At 53.6% G+C, this 22,222-nt stretch overlaps 3 protein-coding genes across 5 annotated transcripts in view; all 3 read right to left on the reverse strand.

Annotated features, from left to right (window-relative positions):
- The window catches only part of STMN4 (stathmin 4), a 5,760-nt gene extending 4,989 nt beyond the window's left edge, over positions 1-771 (reverse strand). For both annotated transcript variants that reach the window (XM_042887506.1, XM_042887505.1), the window contains exon 1: positions 712-771. The gene's annotated coding sequence lies outside the window, so the exon portion shown is untranslated. The remainder of the gene's footprint in view (positions 1-711) is intronic.
- Positions 772-4,464: 3,693 nt separating this feature from the next.
- On the reverse strand, positions 4,465-9,106 carry TRIM35 (tripartite motif containing 35). Of its 2 annotated transcripts, none has more exons than XM_042887492.1 (7): positions 9,000-9,106; positions 8,026-8,473; positions 7,173-7,268; positions 6,586-6,816; positions 6,446-6,468; positions 5,906-6,027; positions 4,465-5,191 (listed from the first exon to the last, which is right to left on the reverse strand). In XM_042887492.1, the coding sequence occupies exons 1-7, from the start codon at positions 9,089-9,091 to the stop codon at positions 4,626-4,628; spliced, it is 1,578 nt and encodes a 525-aa protein (XP_042743426.1). In that variant the 5' UTR covers positions 9,092-9,106; the 3' UTR covers positions 4,465-4,625. The 2 variants fall into 2 exon arrangements, with proteins under 2 accessions (XP_042743426.1, XP_042743425.1); XM_042887491.1 differs by having other exon boundaries at positions 7,173-7,304.
- Positions 9,107-10,088: 982 nt separating this feature from the next.
- Positions 10,089-21,464, reverse strand: DRC1 (dynein regulatory complex subunit 1). The gene is made up of 17 exons (XM_042887482.1): positions 21,310-21,464; positions 20,589-20,682; positions 19,959-20,071; positions 18,733-18,916; positions 17,921-18,058; positions 17,198-17,284; positions 16,824-16,946; positions 14,563-14,702; positions 14,101-14,235; positions 13,741-13,970; positions 13,180-13,346; positions 12,874-12,963; positions 12,245-12,331; positions 11,475-11,665; positions 10,911-11,054; positions 10,428-10,530; positions 10,089-10,242 (listed from the first exon to the last, which is right to left on the reverse strand). Exons 1-17 carry the CDS (start codon positions 21,462-21,464, stop codon positions 10,168-10,170), a joined length of 2,256 nt encoding a protein of 751 aa, XP_042743416.1. The 3' UTR covers positions 10,089-10,167.
- Positions 21,465-22,222: the final 758 nt, after the last annotated feature.

Below are 22,222 nucleotides of genomic sequence, written 5' to 3' on the forward strand. Positions count from 1 at the left end.
CCATCCATCCATCCATCCATCCATCCATCCATCCATCCATCCATCCAATCCCATACATCCATCTGACCACATCCATCCAACTCCATCCATTCATCCAACTCCATGCATCCACCCAATCCCAATGCATATATTCAACCACATCCATCCGTCTGACTCCATCCATATACATATCCAGCCCCATCCATCTGTCTGACTATCCATTCAGCTCCATATGTCCATCCAACTCCATCCATCCATCCAGTCCCAATACATGTATCTGACTCCATCCACCCATCCATCCAACCCCGTCCTCCCACCTGACTCCGTCCATCCATCCATCCATCCATCCATCCATCCATCCATCCATCCATCCATCCATTCATCCGTCCGTCCGTCCATGCAAAACCAGTACATGTATCCTACCCCCTATGTCCATCCAAAGCAATGTATCCATCCAACCCCACACCCATCTATCCAATCCCATACACACACCCAAACCCATACCTCCGTCCTGCTCCACACATCCATTTCACCTCCTCATCCACAAAACACAACCCCATCCATAAGACCCCTCCCTCCCCCTGCATCTCTCTAAAGCAATGCATCCATCGGACCCCCCAGACCCATATCCAACTCCATACATCCATCTGACCCCCTCCCGAATAAAACAACCCCCCCATCCATCAGACTCCCCCCCAGGCATCCATCCATCCATCCGCCTGCTGCACTCACCGCACTGTCGGTGCCTGCGCTGCCTCCCCGTGCTCTCCAGGCTCTTTAACGTGGGCGCGGGGGTCTGCACTGAGCCTCCCCCCCCCCGGGGGGGGGCCCATCGCCCTATGACATCACCTCCCCGGCCGGGGATTGGAGCAGCGTTCAGCAGCTCTGATTGGATCCGATCTGTGCGAACCCGGGAGCAGCACGGTGATGTCACAGCCCGGCAGCTATTTTCAGGGATCGGGGATGGGGGGAAAAAAAAAAAAAAGAAGGGGGGACTGAAAAAAAAAAAAAATAGAAAAAGAATTGAAAATAAAAAAATGAAAAAAATGGTGAAAAAAATAATGGAAGCAAAGTAAGGAGGCTGGGTGGCAAAAATGCCCCCAAATGCGATTTTTTTTTCTGTGTGAGCAGTGCTGGTGCTGTTGCTGTCACCCAATGGGGGTCCCAGTGTGGGCTGAGAGGGGGTTGGGCACAGTGGGTGGATGTCATTCCCTGTTCCAGTGGGACAAAATGGGGACGGACAGAGTGACAAGGGGATCTCTCTGCTTGTGGGAGCCCTGCGCTCCTCCCAGCGACCCCAAATGGGGGTGAATTGTGCCATGTGCACGGACCAACCTTTGTGGATCTCAAGTGGTGGCATGGCTCCATCACCCCGCAGCTCCATTCTCCCAGGGCCAGGACGTGTCCCAAGGTGGTGCGACCCCAAAACCACTTGAGGACCATTTCTGCCAAGACAGCCTCAATGGAGGCTTTGAGATGCCAAGTCCCAGATCCCGAAGATATTTTGGTGTGATGTCCCCTGGGGCAAGTGGATCCAGAGCTGGGACATCTCTCAGGTCCATGCACTCCCCCTAAGCTGAATCTCCTTCCCCTGTTCTCTTCACCCTGGCCTATTTCTCACTGACAGCTGTGTCTGATGGAGATCACATCCCGACACCTCCAGGGGACTGTGTGGGTATATTTAGGCACTGCTCTCCTCCATTACGCAAATGGGCGTTCAGCTGTGGGGAGGTGTTTTCCCCCTGGAAAATGAATATAGGGCGGCATCCAGGCCCAAGCATGGGATGGGCAGAGTGACCCAACTAGAAATGGGGTGACATTGCACAAGTGACACCGCAGCATGGCAGAGCTTGGGACGTTTGTCCATGGTTTGTCCATCCATTTATCCAGTGGGTGAAGGATCCTTCTGGGCATAGCATGCCCCCAGCATGGATAGGATGAGATGGCCAAACTCCCCCACCAAGATACAGCTGGACAAGAGGAGAATAGGCAGAGGGGAGAGGTGTGGGGTGCTCATAGGGTAGGGCTGGTGGAGATAGAAGTAGGGTTTTAGTGGGGTCCAAACTGTGGAGTGGGAGAAGAATCACCGAGGGAGAGGAGCACATAAAGGAGCAAGGGGAGGACAAACAACCAAATGCAGCAATCAGCAGCAGACAAACAGCCATTGTGGCAGTAAGACCGTCCCTGATGTGTCTGGCACTGGATGAGCACGTGGCATCCGCTGGGGGGGCTCTGCTCAAAGGCTCCTTTGAGCTCCCTGCAGGTGTGTGCTCATGGCACAAACCCGTTCCTGGGGGCACATCCTATCCCCACAGCCCCAAAGGAGCAGCACAGGGGTGGGGGCTTGGTGACCACCCAGCTCAGGGCCATCATCTTGCACCCCAAAAGCCCTCTGGGGATGGCTGTTATTGTGCTCTCACAGCAGCTTCCTGGGGCCTCAGGAATGGGTTGATGGTTGGACTTGACTCTTTTCAACCCCAATGATTCTATGTTCTACTTAGGGATGTTGTTAGAGGGCATGGTGGGGATGAGTCAACAGCTGGACTTGGAACTCTTTTCCTATCTTCATGACACTATGATTCTATGACCGTGAGGATGGAGTAAAGGTATTTCTGCTGTTTTACCCCAAGCCCTTTCCAAAAATGCCCGGGGAGGCTCAGCATCACCCCATTGGATTGCCCTCCCAGCACTTCTCCCTTCAGCTTTCAGCATTGCATCTTTGGACCCATGGATTTGAACCCTCCCAAAGCACAATCTTTGCACCACGCTCAGTTTTGGCTCTTCAGTCCCATTCCCCGGCCTCCTCCCAACCCCCTCCCACTGCCTCGTGCCCATTGCAGCTCCTCCCAAGGAGGGGTCCCCCAGTGCTGGGGATACGTACAGGGCTCATTCTCCAAAAAAGAGGAGGTCTCCATCATCGCATCCTCCGTGCCCAGCCCCAGGGCTGAGGGGGATGCAGAAGGAGGTAGGGGGGGGGGGGGGGGGGGGGGGAGCAGAGAAAAAAACACCGCCCTCCCCTGGATTGGTCAGAAATGACATCACCTCCCGGCTGTGAGCCAATGGGAGAGTTGCCTGCTTCCCCGAAATATCGCCTGAAATGTCGCTCCATCCCTGGATGCGCCGGGCAGCATCGGCTGGGGAGCACCCACAGCCAAAAATAAGGTGGAAATCATGAGGATCAACAAGAGAACGAGAGCCCATAGTGCCACGAGGAGGAAGGTTTGAGCTAAGCTGTTCACCAGGCAGCAGCTCAGGGTGGAAGAGCCACAGAGGGGTTCCCACACAGCACCCGTGTTCCCCAATGGATCTTCCAGCTCTGGGTGTGAGAGCAAATGCTCAGCCCCTGGGAGGCATTGCTGCCTTAAAGCCGTTTCTCTGCCTCTCTGGGAATGAGATTCAGTGCTGGGGAAGAAACAGCATCCTTTATTATACAAAAAATTTGCCATCTTAAGGAGCCAAGCCATTCATTCATATTGTTTTCTGCAAACAATGTTGGTTGTTTTTTTTTTCCCCCCAACAAATTGTCCAGAAAAAGTCAAAATGCTTCACTTTTGTCATCAGAAGTGATGCTTCGTTTCACTCGTTATTGCCATTTTTATGCCAGACACTGCAGGAAAACGTTCCCCTTGGGCCTGAAAAGAGAAACATTGCATCCTGCTCAGCAGCTTTTCTGCTTCTTACTTCCAAAGGATGCTTTGCTGTGCCCAAACGGGCCGTGGGATGCCCAGATTTCCAGCTGGAAGGTGATGGGCAGAACAACACTGCAGGATGCTGATGCTGATCTCCCTCTGTTCCCTGTATCAGGGCTGGAGATGGACCACGTCAGCCAACGTCACGAGGCAGAGGACCCCTGGGTTGTCCCCCCCTCAACATCTCCTTTTGTTTTTCTACCAGCAGTGCTGGTTCTTAAGGAGCATCCTCTGCAAATGGTGAGAAACCATGGAAACAGCCTGTTAATGTCATCATCCTGCCAGGCTGTGCCTGGAGCACCGCATCCTGGGGTTTAGGGACACCTGGGTGTCCTTGGCACCATGCAGGGACTTACAGGAGAAAAGGGGTTATAAAGCAAATCAAAACCCACTCGGGGTTTTGCTTTGGGGCTGTTGGTGCAGGATGCTTGGTGGGGACTCGGGACAATGGGAGGCTGCTGTCCCCCCGTAGTTGGTTAGTAGATATGATAGTAGATACGGTTTAGTAGCTTGTGGTACTAACAGGAATGGGAGGGTGGTTGGACTAGATGATCTTGCAGGTCGTTTCCAACCTTGTGATTCTGTGATTGGTGGCATTGTGCTGGGGGAGCTTTTTGTCCTCTCCATTCCACCTCTGAGTACACACTGCACATTGCCATCCCAGAGGTGGGGATTTATGGGAAACCCCTTAAAAAGGGGACGAGAAGGGATGAGCTCACTTTGGTCTGTAATGGAGAGAAACGGGATGGAGGCGGAGGTATGTGGGCACAGACGATGAGAAACTGTGACACCAGAGTACCAGAATAGCTGTTTATTAAAGATAATTAAAAAAAAAAAAAGAGGTAACACACATAAATTCTCTTTTTCTGTCATCTTCTTTTTTTTTTTTCTGAGGGAAGTTGACTCTAAAAGAGCACCTGGGGAACCCCAGGATGGAGGTGGCGTTGGACAGCAGCCCTACACAGGGACATCCTCATGGATGCGGACGCGGAGGGGACAGATGCGCAGCGCCTCAGGTGTTGCACCCACTGGTGTGCCTCCAACGTAGAAATAGGGGAAGACAGTGCCTCCAAACTTCTCATGGAAGGTGAAGATGTGCGTCTTGCAGTCGGCGTTGTAGAAGGAGAGCTCGCCTTCGTCGCAGTCCAGCTCGACGCGGATACGCACCAGGTCCCCCAGCGCCACCTCCGAGCGAGCCATGTTGGACGCCTGGCACATCTTGCTGTTCATCCCAGGAAGGCGATAGATATACCAGAACCCGGAACGCGCGTCATGGTGGAAGGTCCAATGGATGCCGCCACGCAGCTGGGCCACCCCGACCCTCCAGTTCGTGATGCCACCCAGGTGTACTTCCCAAGTGTGGAAGCCGGTGGAGAATCCACGGGAACCCAGGATGCAGGGGGCCGAGGTGAAGCGCTCGGGGTTCTCCACCAGCAGCCTGTAGCTCCCGTTGGTGACGCTGGTGAGGTCTTCAGACACCGAGAGCCATCCTGCTGCCGAGTTGGGGTTGAAGCTGAAGGGGACTGGAGAGCGGACGCGTATTAGTGTTAGGGGTAAGGGCCTCAAGTTGTGCCAGGGGAGGTTCAGCTTGGACATTAGGAAAAAATTCTCTGAAAGAGCAGTGCTGCACAGCTGCCCAGGGAGGTGGTGGGGTCACCGTCCCTGGAGGTGTTCCAGGGATGTGGCACTGAGGGACGTGGGCAGTGGGCATGGTGGGGTGGGCTGGGGTTGGACTTGGAGATCTCAGAGGGCTTTTCCAACCTGAATGATGTGGTGATTCTAGGATTAGACATGGTGGGGATGGACCTGATGATCTTGGAGTTGTTTCCCAACCTTCTTGATACCATGAGTGGGTATAGTGGGGGTGGGTCGATGGTTGGACTAGAGGACCTTAGAGTTCCTTCCAACCTTCATGATTCTACGAATCTCTGCATTAGGAGGGCTGAGCCCAGCTTGTCTAAGGAATGAGCATTATGGATGAGTCCTGCAAGCAGGCAACTTACCCATAATCTCCTTTCTGGTGGCAACCAAAGGCACAAACCCATCCATGCATGGAAGAATGCATCCTTTGGGGCTGCCTTTTTTTGAGTGCAAGCACCCCAGAGCACCCCACGACTCTTGAACACATGGATGTGTTGAAAACATGGATGCTCCATGCCCTCATTAGCATTCCCTCAGGCTGCCCAGAGCAGGGGCTGATCTCATCCTTGGACCACACTCCCTTCCCATTTCCTCACCGACAGTGATGATGTTCAGCATCTTCTTCCACACGTTGTACTGCAGTGAGCCCAGGTACTTGGCAGAATCGATGAGCATCCCCAAAGGCACAGCCTCTGGCTCCTCAGCCGTGCAGGCAATCCTAGGGCAGGAAATGAGAACAGGGATAGGATGGGGCTGCTGGCACCCTTTTCTGCAGGGTCTTCCATAGCAGTACCCCACATCTCCTACCAGGCTGTCTTCCCTTTGTGTGAGCAGAGCAGGAGGTCCTGTTCCAGCTCCAGGGCTCCCACCTTGCTCTCATCCCAGGGAGGGGGCTACCCCAAATCCCCCCCCCTCAGCAGGGACATTGGGTTATTGGAACAGTGAGGTGGTGGGATCACCCTCCCTGGAGGTGTTCCAGAACCGTGGAGATGTGGCACTGAGGGATACAGTCAGTGGGTATGGTGGGGAAGAGTTAATGAAGAGGTCTTTCCCAAACTCCATGGTTCTAAGATTCTATGATATGGGGACCTGTCTGGTCCCACCAGACAGAGAACACGGCTGATCCCAGGACTCACCTGCGCTTACGGTTCTTGTGGGTCTGAAAGAGAAGGAGACAGCAGGCATCAAACTCTGCTCCTAAGGGTTACCAACACCCCAAGCCCGGTGCTGCTGTGCCCCGTGTGGCTGAGCCATGGGGACCCCATCAGGACTTTACCTTGAGGAAGGTATAGTCGTCCTCCTCGAGGTCAGCCTGGAGTTGTCGGGCTTCGCTGCGCACTGCCTGGCTGCTCTCCGCCAGCTGCTTCATCTTGCTCTCAATGAGGCTGTGTTTGTGCTGCTTTTCCTCCTGCAGCTGCGACAGCAGCGCCTTTTCCTCATCCCTCAGGAACTCGTGCAGCTTCTCAAATTCCCTCTTGATCTGCTCCTCCAGCCGCTTGGCTTCCACCTGCCCAGTTAAGGATGTTAAGGTAGCTCCTTGTGCCCAGCACCCCTGCAATCCCTTCTGCTTCCCAAATTGCTCCTCCAGCTCTGGCCCTTGCTGAGGTCCCAGCGGGACCAAGCTGCCCTCCCATGTCAGGGAATGTGGTGATGAAGCCCTGAGCTCCATCTGAGACTTTCCTCCCACATGCATCACCCTCCCACTCTGGAGTCAGCTGCGTTCCTGTCTTGAGGTGTGTGCGTACCCATGTGCATGTAAGTGCATGCATGTGCATGTGTGTGCATGTAAGTGGGAACTGGGCTCATTGCCACCCCCCTAGAAGGGACCACCAGGCTGCCACCCCACTGGCAGCAGCCACGCACCTTGTTGTGTTTGGAGATGGACTCGTAGGAGCGATGCACAGCCCCAAAATCCTTCACCTTGTCCTGCAGGGAGGTCTCCATGTTCTTCAGCTTGGCCTGCGGGGGGGAGACGCCCTCAGGACCATCGCAAGCCTACATCCCCAGGTTTCAAATGCAGAAAGACAAGAGCCCCAACCCCGGCAGGATGCGGTTAAGCAGGATCTTTGCTCCATCCATCCCTTCCCCTCCTGCAGCCCAGCACTGCCTACCCACACCTCGGCGCTACGCAGACCCTAAACAGCAAGGCAGAGGTTTTGTTCCATGGCGAATCCTCCCCGCTATCTTTTTTTTTCTTTCTTTTTTTGAACACAGCCAAGTTGCATCTCGCTCGGCGCCCTTTGCCCCGCGCCTTTGGAAATCTGGCGCATCCCCATAGGCTGAGTCACAGCGGCTGGGTCCTGGCACAGTGCCTGGCTCTGGCTCAGGGCCGTGCTCAGGGCTGTGCTCAGGGCTGTGTTTGAGGCCACCTCTTCCACATCCCCTCCCCATCTCCTCAAGGCCAGGAGTAGCCATGCTGTGCTAACTCAGCCCAAAGCTCCCTGCTCCCAACCCTGAGGCGCTGCTGCAATAACCAGCACAGCCAGATCCAGCTTGGTGGCAGCTCTCCAAACCCCTCCCAACCCACGGGAGCTTCGCCACGCTTCCCTTTCCCGCAGGCTTTTGGGGTTGAGTTGATGATTAAGGCGGGGAGAGCATCAGCAATGATGCTGTAGGGTTGCACCCACTCTCGTAATCTGGCACGAGCAGCCTGCATCCTAACATGCAGAGCAGTGCCTCTCTCCATGCAATCAACCCCCAAGCATCGTTCCCTCACCCTGAAATCCATTGCCGTCTCCTGCACCGGCCTCATCTTGTGCCCTTCGTGCTGTTTGGAGCCCTGGCAGGCGAAGCACACCAGCTCCTTGTCATCCAGGCAGAACAGATTGGCTTCCTCGTGGTGCAGGGGGCAGAGGGCTGCAGGACGACCCTGTCTCCACCCTTCCTCTCGGAGGATCATCTCCACCAGGTTGTTGAGCGTGTGGTTGATGCGGAGGTCATCAAAGGAGGAGGTTTCCTTGCAGACGGGGCAGGCGTGGTGTCGGTGCTCCCAGGAGCGACTGATGCAGCCTTTGCAGAAGTTGTGACCGCAGCACAGCGTCACCGCCTCCCGGAAGGGTTCGTAGCAGATGGGGCACAGCAATTCCTCCTTGAAGGGGGTCGTGGAGGGTGAGACCAAAGCCGCCAAGCTGGAGGACGGGGAGTTGGCTTCATTTTCCATGGCTCTGTAGGGGAAAAAGGCAAAAGGAGCTGAGCTCCGGAGAGCAGCGACTGGAAAACAGCCCCGCTCGTGATGCAAACGGGCTTCCTGCCTGACTCACCCGCAGCTCCTCCCGGCCGGCACTGGCTTGAATGACACCGCGGGGAGGGGACCGGCAGCGGCCATGTCCAGCTCCGGAGCACCCCTGCGCCCGGCTCCTCCCTCCCACTGCCTCCCTCGTGCTGAACCCTCAGCCCCAGCCTCATCCCCGTGTCACCCCGGCGTCCAAAGTCCCAGCCCGTGTCACCACAGCGCCTGCCTGAATCCCCAGCCCTGCTGTTACGCCGGTGTCACCTCGGTGTCCAAAGCCCCAACCCCTGTCCAAAGCCCCAGTATCCTGTCTCTTATCCCCTAGGTCACCCCGTGTCCTTTATCCCTTGTGTCCTGTCCTTTAGCCCCCTCTGCCACTCCCGGCGCCCGATCCCGGCTCTCAGTTCCCAGCCCCTATGTCACATAGGTGTGATCCTGTTTTCGTTGCCAGCCCCCCGTACCTCGCCGAGGACGATGCGGACGGGTGGCAGCGCTTACAGCGAGCCCTGCGCCGCGCCGGTCGGTGCGCACCGCGAGCGGCTGCCGGCAGCATCACGCTCAGGAAGGCAGTCGGTGCTGGAGGAAGAGAAGGCGGTCCAAAGGGCGGGCGGGGGCCGGGCTGTGCTTACGGGGAGGGCTCTGGGCAAAGGGCCCGGCCCATCCCGGCTTTCTGCTTCCGTACAGACGCGGAAAGGTGGCGATTTTGTGGCTTGGGGACAAGGAGACCTCAATCCCTTGGGTCTGGCCATGAAAGCTGGCCGGTCCAATGGTGGGGAGCAGGGGGAGGGTGAAAAACAACTCAAGGGCAGCGTAATAATGGTGCTGTTTTGCTGCGGTGTGCACGTACAGAGATAAACTGCAGGTGCTGTGTTGAAGGAGTCAAGGCTAAAGATAAAGCTGGGCAGGAAAGCACTGCTGGGAATGAGACATAACCGTGGAGGAGGGAGGGATGTGACAGCCCTCATTGGGACAATCCTGCTGTAGCAGTGCTTTGGGCCAACTTTGCCCCAGAAGTGCAGAATTTGGGTCCAGATGTAGCAGAGCTGGGATAATAATGGAAAAATAATTGAGGGGTGAGTTGTCTGGGAGGAGTCCAGGGAGACAAAAGGAAGCAAAAGAATGGAATAAAGTGCAAAAGCAGATAGAGAAAGGTGGCTTTTTCAGACACCACAATGCTGGTGGTTACGCTGACGTGGGTCCGTGCAACAACCTGTATGGTGACACAGAGAGGGGAAAACAACGAGGCTGATGCCACCATGGGGCCAGCAGAGCCCCCATGTCCTGCTGCCCTGCCCAGAAGCTGTGCAGGGACAGTTCCAGCTTCTTCCCCAGGCCAGCGGGCAGGCAGTGGGGGTGAGACTCTGCCCAAGAGCACTGCTGAGAGCTTGCAAAGTGGAAAGATGAGAGGGGTCCTGGCTCGGACATGCTGCAGGCAGTTCTTGGGTTGGGACAGTGCCACATCCCTGCTGCAACCCAGCATCTTCAGAGGCTTTAGAGTGCTATTTGGAGGTTATACACACACTCCTGGCTCAAGTTTGGGAGAGGTTTATTAGGCCCTGACAGCAAGTCCTGGCTTCAGACACAGCTTCAGCTTGTGGCAGAGAAAAGCTGAGCCCTGGATCCATGCATTCATCGAGGTTCTTCAGGACAAGGCAGATTCAGGTCCATCTGATGCACAGGAGGGGAGTGCAGCATGCTGTTTACCTGTGGTGAGAGGCACCCTGAGCCTGACAGTGACAGTATTTAGGTCTGTGGGCACACAGTGGGGACAGCTGGGGATGTGGCTCAGTGCTAACCCCCTCCTCCACTGGGATCACATTGCAGGTACTACATGCTTGGCCTAAGCACCCCTGTCTGCAGGCTGCAGGTCAGGGAGACACCGCACTCACCTCGGAGTTGATGAACTGCTTCAGCATCAGGCTTAGCTCAGAATTCTGCTGCTGTAGGACAGCTACTTCAGCGAGCAGGTTGGCCCTCCGTGTGAGGATGTTGCTGTGTAAAGAGGGCAGAGAATTAACCCGGCCCCAGGAACAGGCAAGGAGCTGCCAGGAAGTCTCTAGGGTCTAAGACACCCTTGTGAAGCCTATCTGCAGGGATATGGGGACGTGGGCAACCTCCTGAGGCACTGTTGGGTGTCACTGGTGCTGTGCATCACTCTGCTGGTCCCCAGCACAGACCCAGTGTATCTCAGCTACCTAGGGGACATCACAGAGGTCCCTGCTGAGCACCTGCCCACGTAAGCAGTGGTAGCAAGGTTGGCAGATCTCTCTCCCAGCCAGTGTGCAGGGTCAGCCCATGCCAGCCCTGCTGCAGTCCCCCAAACCAAGACATTGGCTTTTCCCTTTTCCCCGGCATTACTGCCAGGTACTTACTAATATTCCTCCAGTGCCACCGCCAGAGCGTCCCACAGCTTCATTGTTGGCTCTGGGATAACGTGTGCCAAGGCTTCCCAGTACTCCCCATCCTTAGAGCTGTCTCGTTCCTGTAGCACCTCCTTTGCAGAACTGTCCTCCTCCCTGAGAGACAGAGAACAAAGTCCTGGGGCTCAGCTCTTCACAAGGAACAGCCCCGTAGCTCTTAGCTGCAGAGAGCTGTTGTCACTGTCACACAAATGAACACAACCCTGAAATTAATGGCACCTGCCTTCCTCATGGCTTTGTTTCCCTCTCCATGCTGCTGTACATCTCCTGCCTGGTTGCACCCAGCCAACCCTCGCTCCAGCAATGAGGCTTGAAGCTGCCATCGACCTCCTTCCCTGGTGGGACTGTCCCCACCCAATGCAACCTCATGAGGCAGGCAGGAGTGGCTCTCAGAACAGACAGCAGTACAATATCCCCCAGCCCTGTCCACACACCCCCAAAGTTCCTTGTCCTGTTGCCTCGGCTCTGTCTGGTTCTTTCCTAATGACAGCAGTTCTGTTTTGCCCTCAGTCCCACCTCAGTTTGCGAAAATCCTGCACAAATGCTTTCAGGATCTTTAGGACGTCATCAGCACGGATGTACACAGATGGAAGGGAGCCCAGTGGTCTCTGAGAGGATTTGAGCTCATCACTCTGGGCACTGGATTCACCATCTGCTCTGTCCTCACCCACGTCTGTGACATCTTCTCCACCTGGGCTTCCCTGGCTCTGGAAGGAAGGTCAGCAAGCTGGGCACGGTGCCCTTCCACCAACTCCTCCTCCCCAAGAGCCACCTTCCTCCCAAGAGCTTCCAACCACCTGCAGCCTCATCCTCTGGCAAATTTAGGCAGCTCAGACATGAACGGATGTGCGAAAGTCCCTGTTCAGCCAGGGCAGAAGAGGACTGCAACCCATCAACCTAATTTTTACCAACAGACTGTGCTTGTAGCTACCATAAAATGGGTCAGGGATGTTTTCCAGCTTGGAGGTCAATCAGCACTGCTTTGCTATGTCCCTGGGTACATAATCACTAATACAAGGGACCTTGTTTAAATGCCCTGTTGAGATCAACCCAGCTCCACCTCCTCTCATTAAGGACCCCGTAGCCTTGATATCCCCACACCTAGCCTTGTGGGTTATGCCCTGGGGTGTGTGTGGCCATAGAGCAGCCCTGGCACTGTTCACAGGGTTATTTTAATGCCCCCTGCTCCATTTCTGCCTTCCCTTGGTGTTCAGGAGATATTCTGCTCCCCATCCCACATATGCCCTGCTCTGCTGGGCTCTCCCTGCTGTCCCTAGCAGTCCTACCTGGCTGAGAGCTCCTTCCTTGGCTTTGTACTTCAAGAAGAAATCCACCAGCTGGTACAGGTCATCCTCACTGTCAATCTCAAGGGCCTGGGGAGCAAAAGAATATGGTTAGCATCACTGAGACAACACAAGAGGGGGAGCTAAAACAACAACAAATATTTTACAGGAGAAAAGGGTGCAGAACCTGAGCAGGAGTGAGTGGTAAGAAGTGGTCTGCATGTGACAGGTGGAGGCATCTGTGGATGAGGGGCTTTGAGGACTGACCAGAGGAGCATGCTTCATGCCCTCCCACAATGTTCCTCTCCCCTTATGCCACAAAGTTCCACAGCTGGATCTTCCTCAAGCTTCTCAGTCCTATGCCACACAGACAGGTGGCAACAGCCCCTCTCCTCTCTGATGGCCATTCTTGGGTTCTGTACCCTCTCTATAAATCACAGCTTGTTCTTCTGGTCACCCTACACTCCTCAGGTTCTCCAGACCTTCCTGCTCCAGACTTTCCTACTTGCTTCCCATTTTTCAGGAGGAGAGAGGTCAAACGTAGAGGCAGTTCCCCAGCAGTGGCCTGACCAGTTCAGAGCAAAGCCCCATAACTATCACTATCACCCCTGATGGACCAATAGACAACTCACTGAAAAGATGGAGTCAAGCCTCAAGAGGGTGCATTCATGCTTTCCCAGTGCACGCAGAGGCTTCAGCAGCTTTCTCTCAATGAGGAAACCCTTGCCAGACACAAAGAGAAAAGGGAGCACAGAAACAGTGAGTATCTCCATTCCTGCCCAGAACCCAGCGCCCTGCAGCCAACCTTTGCCATGCTATGGCTGTGCCACCCTCTAAGGACAGGCTGTGCGGGGAAGGTTGGCAGCAGCTGGGCAGCAATGAGGATATTCCTCCTGTCTGCCTTTTTTGATCAAGACAGGTACTGCATCACCACGCACCGACTCATCGCTCACGAGCTCCAGGATCCTCTTGGCAGTCTTCTTGGAGATATTTTGCAGAGGTGTGGCTGTATCCCCAGCCTTTGCTGTGTTTTCTTTTTGGCCTTCTCCGCTGCCCACTTCTTCCTTCTCCTTCTCTTTCTTCTCCTGTGCCCCACTGGTGCTCTCTGAAACAGAAAATGGGTGAGAAAAAAGTCTTTATGCTTTGATTGTGCTCCCCAGGTCAGTACTAGTAACATCACTGCAGCAGTCACCAGGGAAATCACAGTTATTCCTGGTGACCTGGAAATTATGCCAAAAAGACCAGGATGCAAGCTGGCTCTGGGTCAGCTCATCTGGAACTGGGAGCAACGGGCACAGCTCAGTGCAAAGATCCCCAAGGTGGCTTGGAATGAGCCAAACTCAGAGCTGGGAACGTGTCAGACCCTGACTGAACTCACAAAGTTGGTCAGATCCCTTTGCAATGGCAAAGACAGGAGAGGCAGCAGGGCTCTCATGGAGGAAGGTGAGGGTTACCCAGTGCCACAGGGGTGACAAGGGCACTGAGGCTGTGAGTCCCACCTGTCAGGACCTCTGCAGCCAACTTGGTCGCCACCCTCTTTGCCTTGTAATGCCTGAAGGGGCCGATGTTGTTGAGGAACCAGTAATGAGGCTCTTCCCAGGGCAGCCCCAGTTGCTGGGTGTGAATGATGCGATCAGCATCCAGGGCTTTCCTCATTAACCCTTTGGCTTCCTCCTCGTTCATAAGCCAGACCTTCATGAACTTCTCAGCATCACTGGCTGCAAAGTGCCTGTGCAGAGAAAGAAAGCCCGTGGAAGCAGGCTTTGTGTCCATAAGTGAGTCAGCTCCCCTCCACACCTCTTTCAAATGCTCTGAAGCCTCATCACAGATGGATGTCCAGGCCTCCACACACAGCTCACCTCATCCTCCTCTGCACCTCCTTGCACTGTCCCGTGATGCGCTTGCAGTCAGCTGCAAGGCTCTGGTTCTCCTCTCTGAACTGCTTCTCTTGTTTGACCAGTTTTGTTCTCAGATTATTGAGTAAGCTGTGGAGCCTGAAGAGGGATAGCAAAGCTGGGGATTCCCAGAGGCACCTTTGGGCAAATCTCATATGTATGAAGGCTCTGGGAGTTGGAGCTACCATCTGCTAGGGACTACTCAACGCCAAGATCTGACTGAACCCCACCAAGTTGTCACAGTTTGGTTACTGCCAGCTTATTCAAACTGTTCTGGAGATGGTGCTGCCCTGTGCTAAACCCTGCTCCTGCCCAGGGATGGGTTGGGTAAGAGCTCACTGTCCTGTGCTAGTGATGCTTTCCACAAAAACAAATGGCTGGGAGATGGCAGCAGGCAGAGCCCATCCTCCAGAGATGGTTTTTTACCGGTTGAGCTTCCTCTTCTGTTGTGATCTGATGATGGTGTTCTCCTCATCCTGCTTCTTAAGCACCTGAAAGTTGTATTCCAGCTTCTCCTGGTTCACCAAATAGACGGCTTTCATATGCTGGAGCTGCCTCTCCAGGTTCTGTCAATTCAGAAAACATGGACAGAAGCTGTGCTGTAAGTAAAGGACACAGAGAAGCCTGACCATAGTGATCCTGCACCTTCAAACTCAGCTTCTCAGGCACATTTCTCCCCGCTAACCCCTCCTGCCTGGCTCATGAGATGGAGACATTGGTTGTCCATGAGGACACGTTGCAGGGCCATCTCTGGGGAAGGGAGAAGGGAATGAAGATGTACCTGACTTACACTCAGTGGGGTACTTTACCTTTACCTTTAGCACCTTTAGTTCCTGTTCCAGGAACACCTCAGGACAGTGGTATCAATAATCAAGAAAATCAGTACTTCCAACTTCTCATTTCTTATTCTCCCTTAACTGGAAGGGTAATGTCTGGGCTATAAAGAATTACACAAATGCAGTACTGAAGGGAGCCACGAGGACATTTTGCTCACCCCTCTGCCCCGCAGAGGGAACAGCATCACCAAGACAGGCCCAGCAGATGTTGATTTTTGCTATTCCTAACACCCTGCATCAAAGCACAGCTGCTGTTGATAACCACTGAGCAAGTCCTTGCACTTTTAGCTCTCTTGGCTTGAAATCTCAAGCCTAAATCTGAATGCTAATTTAAGTCTTCCCTATCCACACTCAAAACTGTGACTTTTTCTTGCATCTGATGTGGACGCAGAGAAGCCATTCTCCTCTATCATACAAGACTGTGAGAATTTAGAGATAGAGCTCCTCCCCAACAAAATCTCTTCAAACATCCCCAACCTCTCCACCTTTCATTACATGGCATTCATCTACTTGCTTTTTTTCCAGACTGTCTGTGTTATTCCCTGGTGTGTTGCCAAACCTGAATGAGGACATGCAGGTACAGAGTCGAGAGGAATAGTTCTCTCTCCTGCTTTGTGTACGGCTCTTCTGAAACTACAGTTAAACAGAGCAGGTGCATTTTCACAACAGCACCACAGTGCCATTGGTGAACCTTGATCTCCATTGCTATTTCCCTTCCCAAATGGCTCAGAGCCACCTGTGAACATATCAGCCCCTCAGTTATCAATATGAAGTCGAAGAAGTCACAGAATCTGGACTGTTGGACTTGCTCTTTCAAGTGGACAGGGACAGCAATGCTTTACCTACTGTTGTGAAAACCACAGGTTTGTGTTGCAAAACCTTCCTAGCTTGTATTTCCCCAGGCCTCCTAGGGAAACATCATGTGGGACTGTCCTAGTTTTGGCTGAGACAGAGTGAATTTTCTTTGTAGCATCTCACACCATGCCCCGTTATGGATTTAGGAGGAGAAGAATTCTGATAACACACTGATGTGTTGTTGTTGCAGAGCAGTGCTTACACAGAGCCAAGGACTTTTCTCATTGCTGCCCACATGGCCAGTGAGGAGAGTAGGGGCTCAAAAGGAGCTGGAAGGGAACAGAACCAGGACAGCTGACTAAAATAATCAGAGGGAGATCCCTACCAGGCAGCATCATGCTCAGTAATAAAAAATGGAGGGGATAAGGGAGTAGTTAACACAACTGTGTATCACTTGCTTTGTATACTCTTTATTATTATTTTTTCCCTTCCTTTTCTGTTCTATTAAACTGTTTTTATGCCAACCATAAGTTTTACTTTTTTCTGATTCTTTCCCTCACCCCACTGAGGGTGAGTGAAGGAACAGCTGTGTGGTGCTGAGCTGCCTGCTGGGTTACACCACAATAAGCAATGAGCCTTACTAAAGTCAAAAGCAAGTCTATTTCTACTATGCAGCATGGGAAACAACATATGACAACAAGCAGGGAAGGTATCAGCTGTGGTTGTGTCTTCTGCTGAGCCAAGGAGGCTGAAGTGGACTTTCCTGGATGCATTCAAGGCCAGGCTGGATGTGGCTTTGGGCAGCCTCAACATTCCCAGTTGCTTCATACATCCTAGAGCTGCTACAGACCACTTAGAAGCCAAGGGCACATTGATACTGTTCTGTGGATCCCATTGAGAGGAGAGACAAAAAGCTCCATCATGCTGTTGGCATGGAGCTGGACCGTGCATGCTGAAGAGCTGAGGTGATCTGATACCAGATGCAGCTTTCACATCACCCACCTGCCCTCCAGAGCACTGAACAAATCAAATGGCACACAGCAGCCCTTTCTGTACCTGCACATCGCTCTCCAGATGAATCTTCATGCTGTTATACTCCTCCTCATCCTGCACTCGCAGCTGATTCAGCTGTTTCTCAAACTCTTCCACTTTCTTCACACGGGCATGCAGGTATTCCAGCTAAGGGCAAAAGAAGAATATCATCCATCAGTGGTGACAGCTTCCTCCCATGATCACAGCTCCCTCAGCCAGCACTAAGCAAGGTCATGCATGGATAATTTCCTGGCAGAGCAGGCTAAAAAACCTGCCCCTCTGCCCACCATGCACCTGAGCAAGCAGCTGCCATCGTGCACACTTGTTTTCCAAGGCAGCTCAGTGCTGGAGAGCAGCACCAGTCCTGGCAGAGTTGATAAATCTCATGGGGACTTTACCTGTTTTGTGTTGAGGGTTTGGATGGCCTCCTCCCACTTCTTCCTGTTGTTGTCCAGCAGCTCTCGCCGTTCGAGCTCAAAAGCTTTCTGCCAAGGAGACAGAGCTCTTTACCATCATGTTGGCACCTCAATTTGCCAGCCTCATGCTAGTCCACATCAGGAGAGGACTGACAGCTGCTCCTGTCTGATGAACACACACACATACAGGCTGATGTCGCCTCTTGCTGGCAGAGATCTGAGCACACTGGGATTGCTGTCAGCCACCCAGACCCACGAGGGCTGCTTTTGGTGGCAGCTCTGTAAATTCACTGGAAATCATTGTCTGGTGTTGAGCCCTCGCTCAACAACACATACAAGCTTGATCTGTGACTTTTCATGCTCTGCAGAAGGTAGGACTTAAGACCAACAAGGCTCCTTCTTGGCTTGTAGCAAGACAGATAACCAGCATGAAGCAGCAATAGCTTTTAAATGTTACCACACTACTTTGTGCTGAACCAAAGTCATTCACAGCATTGTATAAAGCAGTCCCTCAGCACCCAGCATCATCCAGTGCTCTTACTTGGCCAGATTTGAGCTTCATTCAAGACATCAACTCTCTGCTCTGGACAGTAGTCAACCCAGCCAGTGGAAAGAGGCTGAGGACTTCTGGCCACAGATATGGAGAAGGGAAAAGCAGCAGCCTTTCTCCCTGAATTCTCTCCCTCCACTGAATGAACTGGATACCTCAATCTGATGGATGTTGTGACGGTAAGTTTTCAACATCATCCTGATTTGCTCCTCCATTCTCTCCAAAAGCAGGTGGATGTCATCTGACTGCTTCTTAATGGTCTGCACGTATTGCTCATCTTTGTTTTTCAGCTCCTGGAGGAGGACAGCAGATGCTGAAATCAGAGAGAATATTTTACTAGGGGATAACAGAGAATGTAGGACCCAGATGCTGCCTTTTCCAAAGGAGAAGAGGTGACAAGGACAAAAGGCCATGAGGTATTTAGGAGGAAAGGAGGGAGGAGAGATAGATCACCACCAAAGGTCACAGCAGATGAGAAGATGGAATGGGAGGTGACACACCTGCAGTCAGGCCACTCCTGCTCCTGAGGGCTAAGGAAGGTGCTGTGGGGAGGACTTGCTTCCCTCTAGGAAAATCTCTTTCTCAACCACTTTATATTACACTACTGTGAAGTCTGGGATCTGCCATTTTGACACTGGTGGCCCTGCCTGTGGCAGGGGGGTTGGAGATTCATGATCCTTGAGGTCCTTTCCAACCCTGTGGTTCTGTGACACACTGCTACTGGTGTCCTGCACATCTGTCCCTGTACACCAAGCACTACCAAGGCACTGGATCTCACTGTCAACACTGCATCACTTGCATTGCAACCCCTGGCACATTTGTCCTGGACCAACTGACACTGCACGCATCCCAGCCATGTGCTGGGGCCTTGGAGAGCCAGAGGGATGGCTATTGCTTTAGAACAGCATCCTCCAGAGCTTAAAAATTTCAGTCTTTGTTGGTTACCCCTGCATGGTCCCCACGCTACCTGCTGCAGTTCACCAATGAGCTTGTTCTTCTCCTCCAGAAGCTGCGTGCACAGCTGCTGCTGTTGGTTCAGCAGCTGCCACAGCTCCTGAGGGATTGTCATCTCCTTGGCCAAGGCCCACTTCGAGGTGATCTCCTCAAACTTGTCGGCACTGGTCCTGGCTTCATTCTCCAGCTTCTCCACCCTGTGAGCAGTAAAAGAAGATAAAACCAGGGCAAGGCAGCACTAGAAAAAATTCTGAGCAACGAACTGATGTCTTGCTCCAGCCAGCCTCCCACAAACTGTTCCTGCAGTGCCCTCCAAAGGCAACCAAGAGAAAGGACCCGGTGTTTCTTAGCTGACCTCTGCAGGCAAGGCTGAAACAGCCAGTCCTTTGGAGATCCCTCTGAGGAAGAAGCACAGGTCAGCCAAGGCAGCCACAGAGCAATTGGAGAATAACTGAGGCTGGAAGAGCCTCGGGAGCAGAGCAGGCTGTGCAAGGCCTCATTCAGGCAAGTGCTGAGTATCTCCAAGGAGGAAGCTCCCTACATCACCATGGGCCCCTGAGCTAGCATCTGATCACCCTCTCCATGAAGACATATATATGCACTTCCTCACATTAGCACAGCCTCACATTTTTCCCAATCCTCATACACAGCAGCCTGGTGTGGCTGGCCCTGCACATACTCACACTATAGCTAACAATGACTCACTGCTAAAATCAGAAGGCAACCTCTGGAAACAGATCATTTACCAAGTCACATCTAAGCACTGGTTGGCATGTTCTCCAGCACAGTGTCACCTCCGGTCTCAGTGAGCTGCTTGGTCAGTCAGAAGTGAGGACAGCTGTATGAGCAAGGAGACCACAAGTATGTGGAACAGCCTTCTAGGCAGAAGCTGAGAACCAGATGTATTTCTTCCAGTCTGGAGACAAAGCTGTGATGGGTCTAGAGAAGACAGGTAACCAGAGTGCCTGGAGTACAGCAGTACCACTTAAGGAAGTCACTAGCCTTGGCATGCCACACTGTAAACATCTATCTGTGGCAGGTGGGACCTGGGAGCTCTTGTGCGCCTAAATTTTTCCTTTGGAAATTAATTACAGCGCAATCCTAACTTTTAAGTGTATGTGGATGATCAGAGTTATGATGCTTTGCATGTAACGCAGTCATCTTGGGAAGTGCTCAGAGAGCTGCACAATCATCCGTCACTCCTTCCCAGCAGAGCAAACCCACGCCACAGCCTCTTACCTCTGTAGCTTCAGCTCGGCCTGTTCTGCTCTCCTCTGTGTTTCCCTCAAGTCAGCAGCCACCTGGATATCGGTCACCATCCGTGTGCCTTCAAAGAGCAGCTTGGCCAGCTTCTGTGAAGGAGGTGGTGCACATATCTGACTTCAGCTCTGGAGGGAGGGATACTGGAGCTGCTCTCATTATGCTGTCAAGGCTCCAGATCCTATCCCCACCTGTGTAGATCCATAAACTCCATCTTCTCATTCTATGGCAAGGTTCAACAAGCACTGGAAAGACCTCAGTGCACCCACGGGTCCTCCTCCACTTGGAGAGCCCCGAAGGTCAACAGCACCAAGAGGAACTGGCCCGTGCTCAGTGCACATTTCTGTTTTGCTTTCCCTGTATTTGGACAGTGAGATTTGAGTCTGGATGGACAGCTCCAGTCCCAGATCCTTCCAATCCATGGGCATTTTACTACAGGGAAATCTTGTCTTCAATATGTGGCCCATGAATCCCCTCCCACTTGGTCCTACAGAGCTTCTGCCTCTGCTTCCTCTCTCATAAAGGCTGCTGGGTGACACTGAGCACTGCATGAAGCCAAACGCCTACAGTTTAGGAATCCAAGAGGACATTCCTGTCTTGCTGTCATACCTGCCGGCTCTCCTCAACCTGCTTGTGGCTGCTTCTCTCCTCTCCCACCTCTTCAGCCTCCTCCTCTGGCTCCTCATTTTCTCCAAGGGCTTGCCTGAGCATGAAAGGGAAAAAGACAGAATCTTTTACACACTATCTTCCTAATGTTGAGAGATCATCTTGCAAGGCTTGCGACTCCATCTCAGCACAGGCAACACAATTCAGCAGGCTCACCATGCCCCAAAAAGCGCAGAAAAGAGGCAGCAAAAGGTGGACCAACCTCCTGGTCCTGGGCCCACAGCTCGTGTGGGGTGGGGGATGCTGTAAGAACTGATGCCATCTCCAGGCAGGTGGTCCCTGAGGTTATGCTGCTGCTGGAAGTACTGGGGTCAGGGAGCCGGTATCAGCTTGGGGTGAACTGGTACTGCTCTGAGGCTGTGTGCACCAATCCTTGGGCCCGTTTGGGGAAGAGGAGGTCATCAGGATGGTGGATTCCAGGAGGAAGGCACTGCTTTGGTGCTGGCTGGGGGCTGCCAACTGGGATGGGGAACAGGCCTGGCCTGTGGGGGCGTGGGGAAGGGCAGACCCTGACCCGGCATGCTTCAGGAAGAGAGGCCTGGGCCGGACAAAGGCAGCAAGGGCCAGGAGGGGAGGGGAGAAGGCTTGTGACCAGCAGGACTCGGGGTGCGGTACCGCCGTGAGACAGAAGGACAGGCTGCGGGATGGCCACCCCGCTTCTCACCGACGCTGTGCATCGAGGCGGGCGGCGATGCGGCGGCGGCGAGCGGCGATCCGCTCCTCGGGACCCGGCTCGGCCGGATCCGGTTGTGGCTCCCGGTCCAGGCCCGGCTCCCGCCACCGCAACCCCGCCAACTCCTCGCCCGCTCCGCGGCTCATGAGAAAACGCGTTGCCTGGCAACGTACGTACCGCGCACGCGCAGTGGTACGGCGCCGCCGCTGAGGCGTCGCGCTGTCGCCTAGCAACAAGGGTGCTGCGCATGCGCGTAGCGACAGTCTGGTTGCTTTGCGGCTCTCCGTCGCCAGGCAACGGCACGTCCGTGCGTGCGTCTAACGCCCACCGCCAGAGTTGCTGCGCATGCGCAGTAGAGCCAAGGGTGATGCGGGGGGATCGCGCCTAAGGGGTGAGGCTATGGGCAGTGCCGGTAGAGCTGAGTCGGTTCTGAAGGGCGGAGGGATCCAGGAAGGCTGGACGATGCTCGGAAAGGAAACCCTGAAATGCTTTTGTAAATCTATTAACTGCAAGAGGAGGGCCACGGAGAATCCCCTGCTTATTGGTGGGGAATGTTACTGCTGAGGACAAGGAAAGGGCTGAGGTTCTCAGTGCGGTCTTCTTGCAGCTCCTTGGTGTTCCCTTCAGTTTTGGGGATATTCTATGATCCGTGATTCTCTGATTAACAGCTGAGCACTGCAGAGAGCTTACACCAAAAACCTTGCCAAGCAAACCTGGTATGCTTGAGCTTGTCCTCACTGCCCAGAATGATTTCTCAGCTTGCAAATATTGTGTGCAGCTCAGCCCTTGGCAGCCATTGTGAATCAAAGCGATGTCAAAGTGATGGTATCACAGTCATGGCCCTGATTTAGTGGGCTTCAGGATGCTCCGGTCTCTCTTTGCCTGCATGGCAGAGTAAGCAGCA

Source organism: Lagopus leucura, unplaced genomic scaffold, assembly GCF_019238085.1.
Source record: "Lagopus leucura isolate 7727_CA_CO unplaced genomic scaffold, USGS_WTPT01 Super-Scaffold_100088, whole genome shotgun sequence".
Classification (NCBI taxonomy): Eukaryota; Metazoa; Chordata; class Aves; order Galliformes; family Phasianidae; genus Lagopus; species Lagopus leucura.

Excerpts from the sequence above, each read along its gene's own strand:
- DRC1 (XM_042887482.1), bottom strand. The coding sequence starts at position 21,464 with ATGAGCCGCGGAGCGGGCGAGGAGTTGGCGGGGTTGCGGTGGCGGGAG. Across the intron at positions 16,947-17,197 it reads AAACCCTCAACACAAAACAG|CTGGAATACCTGCATGCCCG; the intron begins GTAAAGTCCCCA and ends TTTTGCCCTTAG. Across the intron at positions 14,703-16,823 it reads ATCTGGAGAGCGATGTGCAG|AACCTGGAGAGGCAGCTCCA; the intron begins GTACAGAAAGGG and ends CTGAATTGACAG.
- TRIM35 (XM_042887491.1), bottom strand. The coding sequence starts at position 9,091 with ATGCTGCCGGCAGCCGCTCGCGGTGCGCACCGACCGGCGCGGCGCAGG. Across the intron at positions 6,028-6,445 it reads CACAAGAACCGTAAGCGCAG|GATTGCCTGCACGGCTGAGG; the intron begins GTGAGTCCTGGG and ends TTCCTGCCCTAG. Across the intron at positions 5,192-5,905 it reads GCTGAACATCATCACTGTCG|TCCCCTTCAGCTTCAACCCC; the intron begins GTGAGGAAATGG and ends TCCGCTCTCCAG.